Source organism: Bombyx mandarina, chromosome 08 (assembly GCF_030267445.1).
Source record: "Bombyx mandarina strain Sakado chromosome 08, ASM3026744v2".
Lineage (NCBI taxonomy): Eukaryota > Metazoa > Arthropoda > Insecta > Lepidoptera > Bombycidae > Bombyx > Bombyx mandarina.
Genome location: NC_143215.1, coordinates 12368562 through 12391518, shown reverse-complemented (window position 1 = coordinate 12391518; position 22957 = coordinate 12368562). Strand labels below are relative to the sequence as shown.

The window sequence follows — 22957 nt, the reverse complement described above, 5'->3', positions numbered from 1 at the left end:
TTTCATACCCCGGGCCTATATATGTAAATCGATTCTAAAGGAGTAAACTCCAAAAACGGATGGTTTTGTGAAAATAGGCTAGCATTAGGCCACACATGAACGTTCCTGTCGAAAAACTTCCGATATTTATTTATGGGGATCCGGCGATTTTCTGCTGTGGAAAAAAAAGGAACTATCAAATACATTATTCTAATATTATTGTTGACGAATGTATTCTATTTCAAAACTGTATTCAGACCTTTTTTTTTCCAATAACGGTTCTACCTATTAAATTCAACACCACTTAAGCAGACGCTGTATTTTTATCGTTTTATTGACCGACGTGCGACGTGAACCTAACAAATGCGAATGAGATAAAAAATCTTAATCAAATTTAATTCGATATATACATTTTATCGCGACATACGTATGAATTTTATATATATAGATGAGCAGATGATTTACGTCGCATCATTTCTCGTCTTGTCATTTGGTTTTTTAGTTTTTTGCATAGATGTGTGGATGGGCTCACAGCCCACTTAGTGTTAAGTGGTTACCGGAGCCCATAGACAACTATAAACGTAAATGCCGCCCCCCATCTTGAGATATGAGTTCTAAGGTCTCAGTATAGTTACAACGGCTGCCCCACCCTTCAAACTGAAACGCATTACTGCTTCACGGCTGAAATAGACAGGGTGGTGGTACCTTCCCGTGCGGACTCACAAGACGTCCTACCACCAGTAAAAATGCTGGCAATGGACGTCACAACTAATTCTCCTGTCAAATACTGAAATTCATTGGAATAAAAAAACGGCTACCCTTCCCCTTAAACTGGGGCATTCCTTCGCGGCAGAAAAAGATAAATAGAACAATTACCCACAACATCACCAGCCGCCTCTGTCTATAGGATAATAACAGAAATATCATAATTATCCTGCCCTTCTCCCAGTCACCTGGGGTCGGCGCAACATGTTTTCTCCTTCCATACTCTTCTATCATATACCATTTCTTCGCTCACTCCCCTCCTACCCATATCGTCTTTCCATTTCTTCTTAGGTCTACCTCTTCCTCTAAATCCTTCCACATTCATAGTTAACACTCTCTTAACAACCTCATTTTCATTTCGTCTCATCACATGTCCATACCATCCCAAACGTGCCTCCTCAGCTTCTTTGTCACAGGTGCCACTTTCAGACTTCCTATAACATATTCATTCCATTGTCATTCAGCATAACAGAAATAGTTATAAGACATTAAACAGTAACTAAGTTGGTAGCGAATTCATTGCGGTTAGTGACAATCACTTCGTCACTCTTAGTGCTAATGGTGAAACATAAAATATCAATAAACAAAATGGCAGTAACAGGGATTTTATGTGTTAATCAGGCACGCACGTATGCGATCACCGCTCTGCCTATTTCTACTCTTAATGAGTGTGTGTTTCATTCTAAACCTTATAAAACGACTCGTAGTTTTTTTATTGCTTAGATTGTGGACGAGCTCACAGCCCACCTGGTGTTAAGTGGTTACTGGAGCCAATAGACATCTACAACGTAAATGCGCCACACACCTTGAGATATAGTTCTAAGGTCTCAGTATAGTCACAACGGCTGCCCCACCCTTCAAACCGAAACGCATTACTGCTTCACGGCAGAAATAGGTGGGGCGGTGGGGTACCTATCCGTGCGGACTCACAAGAGTTCCTACCACCAGTAATTACGCAAATTATAATTTTGCGGGTTTGATTTTTATTGCACGGTGTTATTCCTTCACCGTGGAAGTCAATCGTAAACATTTGTTGAGTACGTATTTCATTAGAAAAATTGGTACCCGCTAGCGGGATTCGAACACCGGTGCATCGCTCGATACAAATGCACCGGACGTCTTATCCTTTAGGCCACGACGACTTCATAAATTCTATGAAGTCGCTTTTCTATATTATGGCACTGTCTAAATGCAATAAGAACAAAATTGAATTGTAGTGTATAAGATAGGGCAGATTTACGTGATTAAAAACACCATAAAATGACACGTCTCCACATTACCTGTTTATAAGATTATATATAAGGCCGTCAGCGCAAAAGTGGCCTAAGCTTACCATAGAGGCAAGTAGTTTTGAATTTTTATTAATTTGAATTTGAGTCGGCAAAAAAAAATACGCGCAAAAATAATGTTTACAAAGCATCTGCTATTTATGGGTGAAACTATGGATATCCCGGTTTTGCATCAAAATTTATCATATTTTAAATAAATTCCAATATAACTACATAAAGGTTGAAAATAAAAAAAATCTGGGTTAGGCCATTTTTGTGCTGACGGCCTCAAATGTGAAACTCTGTTTGTTTGTTTGTCTTTCTTTCACGTCAAAACGAAGCCACGGATTGACATGTTTTCTTTAAGTGATAGGTTTTAGGGCAGGACTTAGGCAACTTTTATCCAAAAAAAACCCCATCTTATTCTCATCAAAAATCTTCATTTTGTCCTTTTTCACGCCAAAATCAAAGCAAGTATAATTATTTGACGGACTTGAATAAAACTTCATCTTGAGAAAGTTTCTATTAAGCGAGCGAAGCCGCGGGCAATATCTATTATTAAATAACTCATAATAACAATATAAATGTGAATGTAAATTTGGGTTTTATTTTGTTCTTAATTTCAAAATATGCAATTAATATTTTAATATTGAAAATTATCTGCGTCCAATGCATTGCAAAATTTCTGTTACATATTTTCACTAATTAAATTTAATGAATAAATAAATAAATGCCACAAAAACTGTCGAGGCTGTAATTTTTTGATGTGCGATTTTCAACTTTATGTCACGTCACAACGATAGCGCGGTTCACAGCTAATGAACCTAGTTGCTTCAGATCGCGAGTAGGCAATGCCTTAACATTGAATAAATTTGTTGATGAGAATATGGATTTTAATGTTCTCGAGAACTTCCTGGCTCCAGCCTCCTTGGTCTTGGATTTTATTGATCGATGTTATTTTGACACGATTATCGATCTTTTTTTTTTGTTGCTTATATGGTTGACTTTCTTGAAAGAACGGACACCTTACTTATACTGTACTTTAGTACAACGGCTGCCCCATCTTTCAAAGCGAAACGAACTCAGTAAATCTAAATCTTCTGCCGTATCGGAAGCGGGCAACCTTTAAGACTACTTCCACTTTAGTCTGCGACGCAAAAATTAAACGCTTTAGCCCGTGTTTTACCACTGCTCACTTAAGCTTATCTATCCAACCATTCAAAGATATTAAAACCCACCATTATGAATTTCGACAAAAAACACGTGCAGTAAAAAACAAATTATAATTAAAACTCAAGATCGGCTACAATCTTTCACGGGTCAGTAATATATTTTTAACTCAATCTTGTTTATTGTGTTTTTTTTTAGCTTACAAGTTTATTTCGGCTCCGTGTTTTACGCCATTAGAACACAGTGCTTACAAAAATTAAATTAACAATCAGAATATTATAATAAAACTGATTCGTCTTCATGGAACGCTTTTGTTGTTTTTTTTTTTTTGATAGCTTAGATGTGTGGACGAGCTCACAGCCCACCTGGTGTTAAGTGGTTACTGGAGCCCATAGACATCTACAACGTAAACGCGCCACACACCTTGAGATATAGTTCCAAGGTCTCAGCATAGTCACAACGGCTGCCCCACCCCTCAAACCGAAACGCATCACTGCTTCACGGCAGAAATAGGCAGGGCGGTGGTACCTACCCGTGCGGACTCACAAGAGGTCCTACCACCAGTAAATTATCCTTCCAGAACATTCCATAGGTAGTAGATAGTTAAGACGCGGCCTTGACATTGCTTGAAATTCGACGTTGATAGCATAACATACACAATCAAGAACCGCTTGCAATCAATCACAATTAGGTCGGCAAACATGCTGACATCAATAAAACCACATTCGTTTTACTATCTAGACGTAATTGATACATTTTATCAGTGACGTCATAATAATTAAATAACGGCCGTCTGGTGTAGTGGTAAGTGACATGGTCACTACACAAGGGGGTCGCGGGTTCGAATCCCGCCAAGGGAAGATATTTGTATGATAAATATAAATGTCTTTTCCAGGGTTATGGATGTATATTAAATTTTAAATATATGTCGGCGCAAATATGACTATTTACCTACTGATCATCAACTAATTACTCTGTGATAAGAAATTGATGTTAAACAGTCCCTTTTATTGTAATTTCAATACTTTAAAATCTTGTAAACACGCTCACGTGTTTAATACTTGTCAACACGCTGACGTGTAAAGTCCTATAAATACGGCCGTGCTGTCTAGCGTTGATTCATTCGTGTCCGAGCCGTAGTACAGTACGGATCTCTCTGTAACGTTGTTATGCTTCTCGTGCAATATACGCAGTTCTCGTGAAGTTTTGTTTTGGAAGCCCAAACATGAGTCATCGTCGAGAACTTAATGACCGTGACGTCAGCAATGGTGACGTCACACTTTTTAAAAACATTCCTTCGGCGTTCCTCCTCCGACATCAGAAGCGGGATCACACGCCGCCTCCGCTCAGCAACAACCTGGTGACCAGATAACCGTATCGGCGGAAGAAGACTACCCCCCAGCAACAGCCGATGAGCCTATACATCTACTTCACAAATCAGCATGGTCGAGCAACAAAATCAACACTCAAAGATAAGTTTTTATTTTTGATTACTAAAGTTCCACCACATAAGTACCACAGTGTACGCCTCGGCAAAAGTACCACAGTGTACGCCTCGGCAAAAGTACCACAGTGTACGCCCACTACATAAGTACCACAGTGTACGCCCACTACATAAGTACCACAGTGTACGCCCACTGCATAAGTACCACAGTGTACGCCCACTACATAAGTACCACAGTGTACGCCCACTACATAAGTACCACAGTGTACGCCCACTACATAAGTACCACAGTGTACGCCCACTACATAAGTACCACAGTGTACGCCACAACATCACACTACACAACATCCTTATCCGAACACCTTAAATAAATCTACGAGAACCGCCGAGAACTCTACGAGAACCGCCGAGAACTCTACGAGAACCGCCGAGAACTCTACGAGAACCGCCGAGAATTCTACGAGAACCCTACGATACCCTCCGAGAACCCTACGATACCCTCCGAGAACCCTACAATCAAATCGCATTAATAAGTCTCAAACCTACATAGTTACAAGTAACGCAAGTATAACAGATGCGCTACTCAGAGAAACTTTTTATTCCTGCAGGTCAATGAGAATCAAAGAAAAAACCTACGAGAATCAACGAGGCCGGTGCAGAGCGCGCACCGCCTGTCAGTATGGCCGTGTCGGCGCAAATATGACTATTTACCTACTGATCATCAACTAATTACTCTGTGATAAGAAATTGATGTTAAACAGTCCCTTTTATTGTAATTTCAATACTGTAAAATCTTGTAAACACGCTCACGTGTTTAATACTTGTCAACACGCTGACGTGTAAAGTCCTATAAATACGGCCGTGCTGTCTAGCGTTGATTCACAGTTCCGATCGCAACACGGTTGAGCCCGGACGCGTTTTCCCGAGAAATTGTCGCTGCTGTCGCGATCGTGTGTTTGGATTGCACGACATTGTCGTTGACGTTGTTTTGCATTCCGGACGCTCTGTCGCTGGCATCGCGACCTTGAATCGGTAAAGCGTATTTCGTGTTCGTTAGTTTTGCTATCGAAAACGACAACTCATTATCATTCACTCATTTCATTTATTATATTTAATTATCGTATTCGGCGTGCAAAACAGTCTTTTTAAAGACTAAAACCCCGCTGCGATCACCGCTTGTTGTGGCACTCACAACCCAGTGGGGTCCCCACCTTCCCAACTTCCACCCCAATCCCCAGCCGACTGCCGTTTTCACGGCAAAGGCACTCCCCCCCCTTGTTGCTGGTAAAGCGCAGGGGGTGAACTCCTACTCAGGGGACTCGCCTTTCGGCGAGTGTGCTTAAGTCCCGGGGACGCCCCCCCCGGGCACAATCACCATGAGTGACGCCAACGGCGCGCTCTTTTTAAAGTTCGTCCGCGACGTCTGTCCGGACATATTCGAAAGGTTTGAAGTCTACAAGGCCGGCCTTGACGCGCCGGCACTCCGTGACTCGCCACTATCGCCCCCCGCGCCAGAACTCCGCGACTCGCCGATGTCGCCCCCCACCCCCGCGCCCGCGTCGATCGCGTCTTGCGCGGCATCGAGCTCCGGCTCCGACTCCGAGTCGGAGATGGAGTTCGAGTCGGCCGCCAGCCCGGAACCCGGACCCTCGGATGGGTTCACCACCGTCGCGCGCGGGAAAAAACGCGCCCGCGCCGTGGAACCGTCCGCGGCGTCAAAACAGCCTAAGGCCGCGAACGCGTCGCGTCCTAAAGTCGTGGTCACACCCGACTCCCCTCGCCGCGCAACCCCGTCGCCGCGCCCCGGGCCCGCGCCCGTCCGTAAAGTTCCCGCGCCGCCGCCGGTCATCCTGCGGGAAAAATCGTCGTGGGATCGAGTGTCCCTGGCCCTTAAGGCCCAAAAGATCAATGTCGTCCATGCGAGGAATATCCCGCATGGAATTCAGATCAAGGTAGAGTCATCCGACGACCATAGGTCTTTAACAGCATACCTCCGCAAGGAACGCATAGGTTATCACACCTATGCGCTCCAGGAGGAGCGTGAACTCCGCGTCGTAATACGCGGAGTCCCAAAAGAGCTCGACGTCGAGCAAATCAAAAATGACCTGGTAGGTCAGTCCTACCCCGTCATAAGCGTGCACCGGATGCACAGCGGGCGCGACAAATTCGCGTATGATATGGTGCTCGTAGCACTGGAAGCCACACCGGAGGGCAAGAAAATTGCCTCATGTCTCCGCACCGTGTGCGGCCTATCGGGGGTCACCGTAGAGGCCCCCTACAAACGCGGCACTCCCGGGCAGTGCCACCGTTGCCAACTCTATGGCCACTCCGCGCGTAACTGTAACGCGCGACCGCGTTGCGTGAAGTGCTTAGACGATCACGCGACCACCGACTGTTCGCGGGTCAAAGAGACCGCGACGGAACCGCCGAGCTGTGTACTCTGCCGTAAGCAGGGACACACGGCCAACTACCGCGGATGCCCCAAGGCTCCACGGAAGCGCCCGGCAAACGCGCCCCCCAAAACCGCTGGCCCAAGGACTTCGGCGCCCCGCGCGCCGAAACCGGCTTTCGTACCGGCTCCGGTGCCCACCGTCTCCGCGTGGGCGAAACCGTTGCCGTTCACGAAGGCAGGAACGACACCGGCACCCCAACCGCGGTACGCGCCGCAACCTCTACTCGCGCCGCGCCCCGCCCCCGCGCCCGCGCCCGGTCCCGCGCCTCGCCCCGGCCCCGCGCACTCAAACGATTTTACAATTATTCGCGACTACATCGCCGCGATAAATATTGACCGCATGCGTGCATTCGCCGACGCCATGCGCAGAGCGGTCACGGCCGAAGACCGCCTAAACGCGACGTTCGAATACATCGACGTCATCGAGTCCGTCCAGCGCACGCTGGTTTGATTACCGGTAATCAATGGCGTGCAACGGGAGATTAAAACCCCATTCTTTGAAGTTAGCATTCTACAATGCTAACGGACTCGCGCGTCAGCGCGACCAAGTATATGAGTTTCTCCGTGACAATCTCATCGACATCCTTCTGGTGCAGGAGACCTTCCTAAAGCCCTCGCGTCGCGACCCCAAAGTCGCGAATTACGTCATGGTTAGGAATGACAGACTCTCCACCCGCAAGGGCGGGACTGTCATTTACTATAGGAGGGCCCTGCACTGCGTCCCTCTCGATACTCCCTCGCTCTTACATATCGAGGCGTCAGTGTGCCGCATCGCGCTGACGGGACACCAGCCGATCGTCATCGCATCCGTCTATCTCCCCCCTGACAAACCCCTCCTGAGCAGTGACCTCGAGACACTGCTCGGTATGGGGGACGCGGTCATCCTGGCAGGCGATTTAAATTGCCACCACACTAGGTGGAACTGCCATCGCACGAATGTGAACGGTAGGCGTCTCGACGCGTTCATAGACGACCTCACATTCGAGATATTCAACCCCCCGACCCCCACGTGCTATCCGTACAACGCCGCGCGTCGTCCGAGCACAATAGATCTGGCACTGCTGAGGAACGTAACTCTGCGCTTGCGCTCCATCGAGGCAATGTCAGAACTCGACTCAGACCACCGACCTGTCGTAATGCAGCTCGGTCGCCCAGTCAACCGAGAACCAGATATGAGGACCATGGTGGATTGGAAGAAGCTGGGCACGTGCTTAGCTGACACCGCTCCACCAATCCTCCCTTGCGGCCCGGATTCAACTCCATCCCCCGAGGATACCGTCGAATCCATAAACATCTTCACTGATCACGTCTCGACGGCGATCACAAGATCTTCAAAGCAAGTCGATGTGGAGGATAGCTTCCACCGCATTAGACTTTCCCCCGATCTTAGGGACGTCGTTAGAGTTAGGAACGCGGCAATCCGGGCCTACGATCGATATCCCACGGATTCAAACCGGACTCGGATGCGTCGCTTACAGCGGGAGGTCAAATCCCGCTTGAGCGACGCCCGAAACGAAAACTGGGATAGTTATTTAAAAGAACTCGCGCCCACTCACCAAGCATACTGGCGACTAGCTAGGACCCTCAAGTCCGAAACTATCGTCACTATGCCGCCTCTCGTACGCCCCTCAGGCCAACCACCGGCTTACGATGACGATGACAAGGCAGAGTTGCTGGCCGATGCACTGCAAGAGCAGTGCACCACCAGCACTCAACACGCGGACCCCGAACACACCGAGTTCGTCGACAGGGAGGTCGAGCGCAGAGCTTCCCTGCCGCCCTCGGACGCGTTACCCCCCATTACCACTTCCGAGGTTAAGGAGGCGATCGATAGCCTACAACCACGGAAAGCTCCAGGCTCCGACGGCATCCGCAACCGCGCGCTTAAATTGTTACCAGCCCAACTGATAACGATGTTGGCCACCATATTAAATGCTGCTATGACGAACTGCATCTTTCCCGCGGCGTGGAAAGAAGCGGACGTTATCGGCATACACAAGCCGGGCAAACCGAAGAACGAAACCGCGAGTTACCGCCCCATCAGTCTCCTCCCGGCGATAGGCAAACTATACGAACGGCTCCTTCGTAAACGCCTCTGGGACTTCGTATCCGCGAATAAAATTCTTATAGACGAGCAGTTTGGATTCCGCGCCAGACACTCGTGCGTCCATCAAGTGCACCGCCTCACGGAGCACATCTTACTAGGGCTGAACAGGCGGAAACCCATTCCGACAGGAGCCCTCTTCTTCGATATAGCGAAGGCGTTCGACAAAGTCTGGCACAACGGTTTGATATACAAACTGTATAACATGGGAGTGCCAGACAGACTCGTGCTCATCATACGAGACTACTTGTCGAACCGTTCGTTCCGATATCGAGTCGAGGGAACGCGTTCCCGGCCCCGTCACGTCACAGCCGGAGTCCCGCAAGGCTCCGCCCTCTCCCCGTTACTATTCAGTTTGTATATCAACGATATACCCCGGTCTCCGGAGACCCATCTGGCGCTCTTCGCCGATGACACCGCCATCTACTACTCGTGTAGGAAGAAGGCGTTGCTTCATCGACGACTTCAGACCGCAGCTACCACCATGGGACAGTGGTTCCGGAAGTGGCGCATCGACATCAACCCCACGAAAAGCACAGCGGTGCTCTTCAAAAGGGGTCGCCCTCCGAACACCACGCTGAGCATCCCTCTCCCGACTAGGCGCGTCAACACCCCCGCCCCCGCCGTTCGCCCAATCACGATGTTCGACCAGCCCATACCGTGGGCCCCGAAGGTCAAATATTTAGGCGTCACCCTCGACAGTAGGATGACATTCCGCCCCCACATCAAGACGGTACGCGACCGTGCCGCCTTCATTCTAGGACGTCTCTACCCGATGATATGTAGGCGAAGTAAAATGTCCCTTAGAAATAAGGTGACACTCTACAAAACTTGCATACGCCCCGTCATGACCTATGCAAGTGTAGTGTTCGCTCACGCGGCCCGCATACACTTGAAATCATTCCAAGTCATTCAATCCCGTTTTTGCAGGATAGCCGTCGGAGCCCCGTGGTTCGTCAGGAACGTCGACCTCCATGACGACCTGGACTTAGAGTCCACCAGTAAGTATCTGCAGTCGGCGTCCATGCGCCACTTCGATAAAGCGGCACGACATGAGAACCCTCTCATCGTGGCCGCTGGTAACTACATTCCCGATCCTGCGGACAGAATGGAAAGCAGTCGACGTCGCCCAAAACACGTCATCTCGGATCCACCCGAGCCACTAACGGTGCTTTTAGGTAATTCAAGCACCGGTCACCGTTCTCGTCGAACCCGTCGCTTGCGACGAAGGGCTCGACGAGTAAATTAACTCTCAGACACAGCCCACTGAGTTTCTCGCCGGATCTTCTCAGTGGGTCGCGTTTCCGATCCGGTGGTAGATTCTGCGAAGCACGACTCTTGCTAGGGTTCGTGTTAGCAACATCGTCAGGTTTGAGCCCCGTGAGCTCACCTACTAAAGTTAGGGTTACGCTGATATAGCCTCTCAAGGCTCTCAGCTTAGGTAGGAAAAAAAAAAAAAAAAAAAAAAAAAAAAAAAAAAAAAAAAAAAAAAAAAAAAAAAAAAAAAAGCGTTGATTCATTCGTGTCCGAGCCGTAGTACAGTACGGATCTCTCTGTAACGTTGTTATGCTTCTCGTGCAATATACGCAGTTCTCGTGAAGTTTTGTTTTGGAAGCCCAAACATGAGTCATCGTCGAGAACTTAATGACCGTGACGTCAGCAATGGTGACGTCACACTTTTTAAAAACATTCCTTCGGCGTTCCTCCTCCGACATATATGTATGTGTATAATAAAAAATCTTACATTTATATCCGTTATCTGGTACCTGTAACACAAGTTCTTTACGAACTTATCACGGGACCAGCTAACGTGGCGTGATTGTTAGTAAATATTTATTAAGAATAAAAAAAAAAAAAAGAATAAAAAAATATATATATATATATATATATATATATATATATATTGGGGTTTCAGAACATTTCAATTATAACATATATACATAGTAACATACTGTAACAAGTTCTGTTGATAGTAAAAATTTCGGTTGTTTTCCTAAAATAGGAGGTGTCATGTATGTGCGTGGACGCATATTGTGTGCCCATGGCTGTCCAGCAATAGGATTTTTCTCTTTGTCTCTCTCTCTCTCTCTCTCTTATTCTCTATTAATGTTGTCCTTTTTAGACATTTTCATGATTATCTAAAGACAATTTCTTACTTTACTGATACTTTGTAAAGGAATTTGAAATGTAATAATATTCATAAATAAAATAATTAATTTACAGACTGTACATTACTCTTTAGTACTATAGTCCGTCCGCTGATAGAACGTGTTTCTGACGGGTTGAGATCAAGCCAATGTCTGTTTGAGGTGGCGTCGAATTTACGACGAAAAATAATTGTTCATTTGCCCTGATAACGGCAAATGTTATCATTAAATCATTATAGTTCGATCGAAGGCATTCTCTCGACAGCCAGACAGTAGTATTAAGTAATGTGCATCTATACTAATATTATAAAGAGGAAATATTTGTTTGTTTGTTTGTTTGTATTGAATAGGCTCCGAAACTATTTAACCGATTTGAAAATTTTTTTCACTGTTTGGAAGCTACACTATTCCGGAGTGACATAGGCTATAATCTTTTTTGAAAAAAATTAGGGATCCTTACTAAAACTCCAATAATGTAACCCAAGGTGTAAATAAATTACCTAAAATATTCTTTACATCGCGTGCCCTGCGAAAACTATTGATGATAGAATAAAATAATGTACTACGACTTTGTAGAACACATTATTATTTTGCAAAGTGTCGCGACAGCATATATGGTTATGCCACAAGAAGTGTTCTTTTATTTAAAAAAATTAAACAACGTCAAATATCGTTGAAATTTTTGTTAAAGACCCGAGTGGAGCCGGAGCAGGCCGCTTGTAACTAATAAAATGTATAGAACATAAAAAAATATACAAGTAACAAAGTTGAAATAAAATTATTTAGCTACTTGCTGCATTATCCTGCACTGGTTCTATGTATCAAATTATCGAGGCCTTTAAGAAAACAAGATAATAGTGACGTATTGTTCAAAATTACTCGAAGGAAAATTCCTGCTTCAACTTATTAACAGAACGTGGTAATTATATTCTTCATGTTAATATATGTATCTTTAACATTAAATTATCATTTCGTAATTACCGATCACATCTATATGTTAAATAATTAATTAGCTAAAAGCTTTGGCAATGGAACCATATTTGTTTTTGTAATATCGGTAATAACGTTTTCATTTTTCAATAATTATGTGTTAGATGATTTGGAGAGCTCACGAACCACATAACAGGGTCCGTGGACATCAGAGCGTGATTTGAGCCGCTCGCCTTGAGATATAAGGTTGAAGACCTAATCGACTTAGATAACTTATGTCCGACCCTTCAAACAGCAAGGCAAAACTGCTTCATAGCAGAAAAAGACATTCAGGTGCCTATTCGCATGGACAATATATACACATTAGAACTAGTAATTATACAAATTTAGGGGTTCGATTTTTACAAGACGATTTTTCTATTGAAATCTGAATTATATGTTCCTATAAATATAGAATAGGGATCGCAGCGCATGAAATAAAACTTCCACTGTTCGAAAATATTCTGTTATAATAATAATTAAAAATTAATTAACACTTTTGTTACACCTTGTTAATTTTTTAACCGTCTTCGCCATCTTTCTCTCGCCTCTGTTTTTTCTTTTTCATCTTTCGCCTCTGTTTTTGGTTTCTTATTTGATTTTGCTAAATTAGTCTTAAATTAAGGATTAAAATGGGACCAGGGCACGCGTCTCTGTCCAACATTACGGTTAATTGTTTGTTCAGTAATTATATTTAGCCCAATCTTTGCTACGTATTTACGTACTACGAAACGAGACTCGGTGTAAATTGAAAATTGTATAAAAGATATATTTTTTCTCTTACCTACGCCGAAAGTTCGGTTTTCCTCCCGCTGTACAGTGAAGAAAGTCTAACTTTTCCTCCCGCTGTACAGTGAAGAAAGTCTAACTTTTCCTCCCGCTGTACAGTGACGAAAGTCTAACTTTTCCTCCCGCTGTACAGGGAAGAAAGTGTAACTTTTCCTCCCTGGGTACTGACAAGTGCGCATGCGCGTTAGTGTCTACGTCTGCTCTCATACACCTAAAATTCTCCGTCATTGTTGTGCTCGGGTAATTTGCAATGTTGTGTTTAGTGGAAAGTGAAATAAAGAAAAGACAATAAAATTTAATAGTGAAGTATTAAACAAAGATGAGTTCATCAGACAGTTCTTATTCAATTAATAGTAATTTATTAAAAAAATTAAAAAACAGTTAAACTGTTTTTTTATGAGGAAGGGGGGGGGGGTGCTTTATCTGCCTAGAAATCGAGACGGCATGTTTTTACGATTCTACCGATGACATATGGCTTGCACTGGTCACTTGTTATTTAGGAATTACAAATACGATGCTGACGCTTATTTGGTTACGGCTAAGACATATTTTTCTTGAAAAGGAAACATCGTATTGAATAAAATTTTATAAATATTTCTCGACGTATTTTCCTGATGTTAAAATTATATGCACGCTAACAACGAAACTTTTATTGCTCTAACTAGGGTTCGCCCAATGATCGAAATTCGACTGTATTGGTTTGGGTTTACGTATTATTGTGTAGGCAGCGGCTTGGCTCTGCCCCTGGCATTGCTGAAGTCCATGGGCGACGGTATGTATTACTAGGATAAAAGGTAAGTCCATGTTACTGACCCAAAATTGTCGCTTTAAAAAGATCACGTCAACACGTTGCTTCGATTCAACAAGAAATAAGGACAAACCAACAATCAAACAAACAAATAAACTTTCAGATTAATAATATTAGTATGAATCTTATACCTTTAAACGAGCAATTCTTGTATATTAATTATATATATAATCTGAATCTCGGAAACGGCTCCAACGATTTTCATAAAATTTAGTATACAGGGGATAATAATAACTCTTTATTTATTTAACACCTTAATATGTACAGAGTAAACTAATAAAACAAAAGTCGGTGATATAAATCGGCGGCCTTATCGCTGAAAGCGATCTCTTCCAGGCAACCTTGTAGGGAGAGGAATAAGTTAACTGGACGGGAATTTCGTGGGCGATAAATCGATCTAGCTACGATTTATTTTCGGAAAATGTTGTTTTATTCTTGTTTTCAATAATCAACTCTTCCCGACATCTATTGGCGAATAATAATACTATTTTTCTTAATTGAGGGTAACTAACCGCTTTAAAGACACAAAAGATGGCGTTATCAAAAAAAAAACCGGTCATCGTCTAGTGGCATTTATGTGTTGAAAATACGTAAGTTACGAATTTAATTAATGAGATCATAGCGATCACAGCCTATTGGAAGAAGTCTATGACTACGTTAATTTCTGATGTTAACTATGCTATTAGTCATATTATTGCTCAGATATTAAGCTGTAGACAGCGGTTTAAGTGCGACGCTGGTAATGTGACCACTCATTATCAGATAGGACGTATTCTCGTCTCCTTATTGAGCTTATAAACAAAATCTGTTGTATTTTTTTTATTGCTTAGATAGGTGGACGAGCTCACAGCCCACCCGGTGTTAAGTGGTTACTGGAGCCCATAGGCATCCACAACGTAAATGCGCCACCCACCTTGAGATATAAGTTCTAAGGTCTCAGTATAGTTACAACGGCTGCCCCACCCTTCAAACCGAAACGCATTACTGCTTCACGGCAGAAATAGGCAGGGCGGTGGTACCTACCCGCGCGGACTCACAAGAGGTCCTACCACCAGTAATTACGCAAATTAAATAGTTTTGCGGGTTTCATTTTTAATTACACGATGTTATTCCTTCACCGTGGAAGTCAATCGTGAACATTTGTTTTGAGTTTTCGAATAGAAAGAAGAGAACAAAAACGTAAATGTCAAAAAATCATTTTTATAGAGAATTACGCGGTAATTGGCCACGGCATTTAAATGTTGAGGAAAAAAAAACACCTCAGTACTTCGTAAGCACGAAAACTGTAAAGACTTAATCGGTATACTTTAGTTAATCTAGGTAGTACGTTCAAACTATGATTTCTCTCTTGGAACAGGTTTGACTAGAATATCTGGCGCAACTTCTTGTATCAAGCGAATCCTCTGCGTATAATCTACACAAATAAAATTTAAATGTTTTTTTTTTTTTTTTTTTTTTTTTATGATTGAAACTTTACTGGTGGCCCGAAGGCCTTTCCAGTTTCACCAGGACAGGTGGGCGAGCAAAGGCTCAGCCAAGAGGGGTGGGATTTGCTAACAACTGCCCGAGCGCCTCCGAAGGAGACCTAACAACTCAAGAGCAATTGTTTCGCGAATGAATCTACTACCGGATCGGAATCGCGACCCGCTGAGAAGATCCGGCGAGAAACTCAGCGGGCTGATGCATGGGTTAGGTTGCACGTCGACCTCTTTGTCGAGTTCGACGAGTACGGTTACCGGGGTCCCTAAGCCTGCCCCTAGTATTAGAGCTGAAGGCATCTAATGCAAAGGTTATTGGATCTGATGGATCCGTAAGGACGTGTCTAGGGCGTCGACGGTGACTGGCTCCTGCATGATCAGGATTCGGGGAGTAGTCAGCGGCGGCAACGATAAGGCGATTATCATGACGCATAGCCTTATCGAAGTATCGTTCCGACGCTGACTTCATGTATTTCCGAATTGATTCGAGGCCCAGGTCGTCGTGTAGGTCAACGTTCCTCACGAACCACGGAGCCCCGACAGCTAACCTGCAAAAGCGGGATTGTAGGGATTGGAGGGTGTCTACGTGTGTGCGGGCCGCGTGAGCGAACACCACACTCGCGTAAGTCATGACGGGCCTTATGCAAGTTTTGTAAAGTGTCACCTTGTTCCGAAGGGACATTTTACTCCGCTTACAGATCATGGGGTAGAGTCTACCGAGAATAAACGCGGCACGGTCACGGACTGATTTTATATGCGGGCGGAATGTCATCGATGCATCCAGGGTAACGCCCAGGTACTTGACCTTCCTGGCCCAGGGTATGGGTTGTCTAAAGAGAGTAATCGGGGGTGTGAGATTCCTCCTCCTAATCCGGGAGGAAATCCGTGTGGAGCTTCCCCTCTGAAATAGCACCGCAGTACTTTTCGCTGGGTTGATGTCTATGCGCCATTTTCGGAACCACTGTCCTAGGGCTAGGGCTGCGCTCTGAAGCTTCTTCGCGATTAGGGACTTATTTCTACTAGAATAGTAAATAGTCGTGTCGTCGGCGAATAAAGCTAAATGGGTCGGCGGCGACCGGGGGATATCGTTGACGATATTCGAAGTCGTCGTGGCCTAACGGATAAGACGTCCGGTACATTCATGTTTAGCGATGCATCGGTGTTCGAATCCCGCTGGCGGGTACCAATTTTTGTAATGAAATACGTACTCAACAAATGTTCACGATTGATTTCCACGGTGAAGGAATAACATCGTGTAATAGAAATGAAACCCGCAAAATTATAATTTGCGTAATTACTGGTGGTAGGACCTCTTGTGAGTCCGCACGGGTAGGTACCACCACCCTGCCTATTTCTGCCGTGAAGCAGTAATGCGTTTCGGTTTGAAGGGTGGGGCAGCCGTTGTAACTATAATTGAGACCTTAGAACTTATATCTCAAGGTGGGTGGCGCATTTACGTTGTAGATGTCTATGGGCTCCAGTAACCACTTAACACCAGGTGGGCTGTGAGCTCGTCCACTCACCTAAGCAATAAAAAAAAAAAAAAAAAAAAACGAATAAGCTAAATAGGAGGGGTGAGAGGACAGAGCCTTGCGGGACTCCAGCTGTGAGAGGTCGTGGGGAGGAGCGGGTTCCCTCGACTCGATATCGAAAAGAGCGGTTCGACAAGAAGTCCCGTATGATGAGCACGAGACTATCCGGCACGCCCATGTTAAATAGTTTGAAAATCAAACCATTGTGCCAGACTTTGTCGAACGCTTTTGCGACGTCGAAGAAGAGAGCTCCCGTGTATAACGGTTTTGGTCGATTAAGCCCCACAAGAATGTGCTCCGTGAGGCGGTGCACCTGTTGAACGCATGAGTGATTTGTACGGAATCCGAATTGTTCATCGATGAGAATGCCCTTGGATGAGACGAAGTCTCTGAGGCGTTCGTAGAGCAGACGCTCATACAGTTTGCCTAGAGACATGAGGAGGCTAATCGGGCGGTAGCTCGTCGGATGATTTTTTGGTTTACCGGGTTTATGTATGCCGATAACGTCCGCTTCTTTCCACACCGCGGGAAAGATACAGTTCGCCATAGCGGCATTGAAAATAGATGCCAACATCACGATGAGTTGGACGGGTAGAAGTTTAATAACGCGGTTAGATATACCGTCGGAACCGGGAGCCTTGCGAGGACGTAGGTCTTTGATCAAGTCTTTAACTTCTATCGGGGTGAAATTTAAATGTCTGTCTTTAATTACGATATCAAATGTTTTTAAAGGTCACTTAAGCAACATGTAGGTACTCTGCATGTTGTCGTTGTAATCAGATCAAACATGTGTTTTTGTTCGTTTTGTTGCAATATGTCTTTTTGTTTTTCTGAGTTAATATTTAGATAATATTCCGGAATAGAATAAATTGTTAACGGTTTAATGCAAAGAGAAAAACATAGAAAGTGATTTGCAAAAATACAAACATAAATACCTATAGTAAAGACGGTGGCGCCACAAGTGAGCACCTTGCGAACTATTTTGACAATAAAGGTCAATTTAGAGATTATATTTACAATCTTCCAACAGTTAAACTCTTGAACATTATTTTTTCGGGTAGGGGGCCGAACCTCTTACAACATATAGCACACTTACATATTTAGGAAAGAAAAAATTTGGGAGACAGTTATACTTGTATAATATGATTCCCTAAAACTTCGCAGTTCCCGAATTAATTCCCTATATTTCGGCACAAAACCCAAGTAAAATTAAAAATAGCCATCAGAACCGGTTTAACATAATACACAGATATGATATTATTGTGAGAATATCATTTCGCTAACTATATCTTTGATCATTTTTTTTAATTAATCACAGTGCCATTAAGCAATAGTCTACTTTATAGTATAGGCAATAGAAACTTCCAAAAATGTCTTTTTTACCAAAAGATTTGTCCGTTTTATTAGTAGACATCTCACGTCACAAAAGATTATTGACCCGTCAACTGATTATTAACTGTTACACTGCGTGCCAAGCAAAAACGTTAACAAAATCCAACTTTTCATTGTGAATTTTCAGATCTTCATAGTAGATTTCGCGAACACTTACCTCAGCTGTATTGGTTATTTGAACTTTATTTAACCTTATTGTTACAACTGTATGTTCCTACAAATTGCACATAGTCTCTCATAGCGGCCACTATTTTGTCAATTAGGTTTTTTCTATTGCTTAGATGGATGAACGAGCACACAGCCCACCTGGTGCTAAGTGGTTACTGGAGCCCACAGACGTCTACAACGTAAATGCACCACCCACCTTGAGATATCAGTTCTAAGGTCTCAGTATAGTTACAACAGCTGCCCCGCCCTTCAAACCGAAACGCGTTACTGCTTCACGGCTGAAATAGGCAGGGCGGTGGTACCTACCCGTGTGGACTCACAAGAGGTCCTATCACCATTAAAAAAATATTGTTCAACAAAAAAATCGCAACGCAAATACAAATTGAAATATCAATTTCAGGATGGTAAACTGTACATACAAATACCAGAGAGCATTCCTCCGTGGCTCGTTCAGACCCCAGATGAATACTGCATCGACACGTTCGTCAGAGAAGACCCAACAACTGGCGAGAGGACCTCAAGTCTGGACGCGCTGATCTGCTTCGCTGATAAAGTTAACAACGAACAATACGTCCTAAGATTCACTTGTAAGTATGACAAGCAAAACGGAATAGGAATTATTAGCAGGTAGAGTGAGTGTCACGTTATTTTCTCAAGAAAAACAATTGTAGGAGACAACTAAACTAATATATTAATGATCATAGAAGATGGATCATCATAGAAGATGAAAATACCTCATTACGCGAGTATAGAACTCGGGAATTGAGTAACATTAGTACAAGGTATAGGCCAGGCCACCATATTCCCTGTTGATATAACAAAATTGGGTAGTCTTCGTAACAATACATCGATTGATTGCGTAACTTTATGATACCCGACATATTCACGGTAGAATGTCAATGAGCTAAAGGACTATATAGGACCTCATTTATTAAATACTAGCGACCCGCCCTCGCTTCGCTTCGGAAACATTAAAACACACATGAAACCAAAAAAAAAAATAAAAAAAAAAAAAAAAAAAGTAGCCTATGTTCATCAGGGACAATGTCGGCTTCTAATGGAAAAATAATTTTTCAAATCGGTCCAGTAGTTTCGGAGCCTATTCGAAACAAACAAACAAACAAATATTTCCTCTTTATAATATTAGTATAGATAGATTTTATCTAATAGTTCGTTATATTTGGCTTGGGACCATTGGAAATAAATAGCTCAAGATAGCACTATGCTTCTTTGTAGTTAGTCTGACTGTTCATGGTATTGAAGCATTGTTCGTTTAAATATTTTTTAGAAACATATGCTTCTTAATGGGTATCATGAAAGGTGAGGAAGCAACTTAAGTTTCTAATAACATCATTCGTATGGGTCGCCTACCTCTGTTTAGAATTCAAAGGGTTTCGCAAGACCTTTTTCGGTAACACATTAAGCCATCTAATTTAGTGACTTCAAAATATCTGGTTATATATTTTGTATGCAATGTGTCATTATATTTTTAAATATTATTTTTATAAGAAACAACATAAACAGCTACCTAATTGAGAATTTCCTGCTTTTCAAGTCGGATAAAAATTACTCATGAGAAACAAGTTAAATGATACATAGTGGTAAAAATTGAATGTAAACAAACCAATGGGAATACCATTTTGTAATTGAACGTCCGTGACCTAGTAGGTAAAACTCCCGATGTACTTGTATCGAGTGATTTTGATGCGTCAATTTCAAATCCTAGGGTAGGCACGAACTTTTCTAAGCAAAATAAACAAGCTAAATCACAAACTGGGCTCGCTATGAAATAATATTCGCGCCATTCGGTTTGAAGTCCCACCCTTCAAACCGAATGGCGCGAATATTATTTAGCCGTTGTAACTATACTGAGGTCTTAGAACTTACATCTCAAGGTGGGTGACGCATTTGCGTTGTAGATATATATGGGCTTCAGTAACCACTTAACACCAGGTGGGCTGTGAGCTCGTCCACCCATCTAAGCAATAAAAAAAACAAAAATAATAATAATTATTATACTCGCACAATAAAATTATTGTTGATATGGCGTATCCTTCCTATTTCTGGCGAAAAACTTTGGCGCATATTACATCTGCTATTATCAAGATGGGTGTCAATATTCAAGCTGTGTCACTTAATACTCGACGGGTCAAGAGCTCGTCTGGTCTAGCATCTGCTGCAACAGAATGACTAAACGCATGGTTTTAGACATTACACATTGAACAGGAAAAAATGTTTACGGGAATTTTTGTCATTGGAAGTTTGTGTCAGAACACTCAGAACGTTAGCTTGTGTCAGGCATATGTTGACTTCCTCGGGGTGGTGCCGCGAGTCTGAGTGGCGTGTTGAACGCGACAACGACCCTAGCGGGTTCTGACCCCGGCTGGAGATCGGACGTCCGGTGAGAGAGTGCTAGGGGATTCGTTTGGTGGAGTAGGATCCTAAAAATTCTTTAAGCCCTCGGTCTGCTCCCAACATCTGTAGACCGTCATGTCTCACATTTCCCGCGTGCCCCCTTGGCGCAGACATCTTGTAGGAGGCCCCTGCCCAAAAAGAAAACAGAACCTATTGGCTATGTAATTGAAAAAAATCTCCAAGCGGTTAAAATAATTTTACTTAGTAGTACATCATATTTCCTCCGGTTTTGGCGTGTAGTGGACTTAATTAAAACTCCCCTTAAGATTTAATCTCTCGTATTTATTGTCAATAAAATTTAATTATACGCACGTCTGTAATCACGAAAATTGTGAAATATTCGGAACACAACAATCATGTAAACTTGAATTACAAGTGAAATAAAATTTTTATTGGTTAAAATTTTGATTTAAAAAAAACATCGCTCATAAAATTAATCTTTTGAATATTAAATTAATATTGGTAGGCAGCGGCTTGGCTCTGCCCCTGGCATTGCTGAAGTCCATGGGCGACGGTAAACACTCACTATCAGGTGGGCCGTATGCTCGTCTGCCTACTAAGGCAATAAAAAAAAGATGTGTGGTGACGTGGGACACCGGAAAGGAGCGAAGTTCCATATAAAAAAAAAAGAAGAATTACGAGAAAAAAATCGCGCGGTGATATATCGCTGTGCGGAAAACAAGGCCTTATTCCACGGACTTTTTCTTACGGTTTTTACTATCACATTTTTTTCAGTTCGGTCGCGCAGCAAAATCCCTATCTCCTCCAAGCCTGCCGTAAGGAACTTCGTTCCAAAAATAGTATTTAAAATGTGTAAATAGTATTTTCATTTGTGGTGATACCGTAAAGTGAAAGTAACGGTTTGGGAATTAGGAACATAAATAGGAAAATAAAATAAACCGATGAGAAGGGAGGTTTTGATATTATGTCGCCTAGCATACAGTTGTTTAAAATCTAACATCCAATATCATATGTTATAACATTAACAGTAACAGTAACAATAACTAACATATGATTCAATAGTTCCAAGAATAAGTCCCTGGAATCTCGCATTACGATTTCTTGGGAAAGAAATCATAGCTTCACATGTCAAATAAACATTTTTTTATGAGCAGTTGTAAAAAAAAACTACTGCAAACAGATATGCCCGGAAATTTTAAGCATTTTCATTAGGCAGGAGCGAATTAAAGGATAACAAATTTGTTGCCTAGTTTATTTATTTATTTAGCACAGACCGTGCCGTGACCGTGTGCATGTGAAAAGGACCTACGGGTACCGCGAGCTAGTATCAATTTCAACAAATACGTACTTTAAATTGTTCACGAACATTCTATTTTTCGCAACGAAGGAATAATGTATTTTTTTTATTATTTTTTTATTGCCCAGATGTGTGGGCGAGCTCACAGCCCACCTGGTGTTAAGTGGTTACTGGAACCCATAGACATCTACAACGTAAATGCGCCACACACCTTGAGATAGAAGTTCTAAGGTCTCAGTATAGTTACAACGGCTGCCCCGTCCTTCAAACCGAAACACATTACTGCTTCACGGCAGAAATAGGCGGGGCGGTGGTACCTACCCGTGCGGACTCACAAGAGGTCCTACCATCCGTAAATTGGTACCCGCCTGCGGGATTCGAACACCGTTGCATCGCTACGAATGCACCGGACATCTTATCCTTTAGGCCAGGACGACTAAAAAAATTGCAAAATTAGGCCCGCAAAAATGTCTTACAACAACAACTCTTAATTATTAAGGACTTACTAGTGAAATCTCTATCGAAAGCGGAAATAGAAGTATAAAAGGAAGAAGGAAGATACAGCTACGCAATAGATTGAAGAGTAGAAAGAAGGTTTAAAAATAATCTCTGCTATCTGCCTTCCGTAAATTTAAAACTATCATTGTAGGCCTTAGTAACACAGAACAAAATAACATTTATTACAAACTAGCTGACCCGGCAGACTTCGTAGTGCCTCAATCGATGAATAAAAGACCTAAACTTTTGTATAAAATAAACTTAAAACAAACAAAAGGAATCCATCCACATCAAAGAAAAAACAAAATTGTTATTTTTATT

At 43.0% G+C, this 22957-nt stretch overlaps 1 protein-coding gene across 6 annotated transcripts in view; it reads left to right on the top strand.

Moving 5' to 3' along the window:
* Positions 1-22957, top strand: part of LOC114242938 (putative G protein-coupled receptor Mth-like 3) — a 123479-nt gene that overhangs the window by 69322 nt on the left and 31200 nt on the right. For all 6 annotated transcript variants that reach the window (XM_089729571.1, XM_089729572.1, XM_089729569.1 and 3 more), the window contains exon 2: positions 18866-19052. In XM_089729571.1, the coding sequence (XP_089585697.1) occupies positions 18866-19052 (187 nt within the window). The remainder of the gene's footprint in view (positions 1-18865; positions 19053-22957) is intronic.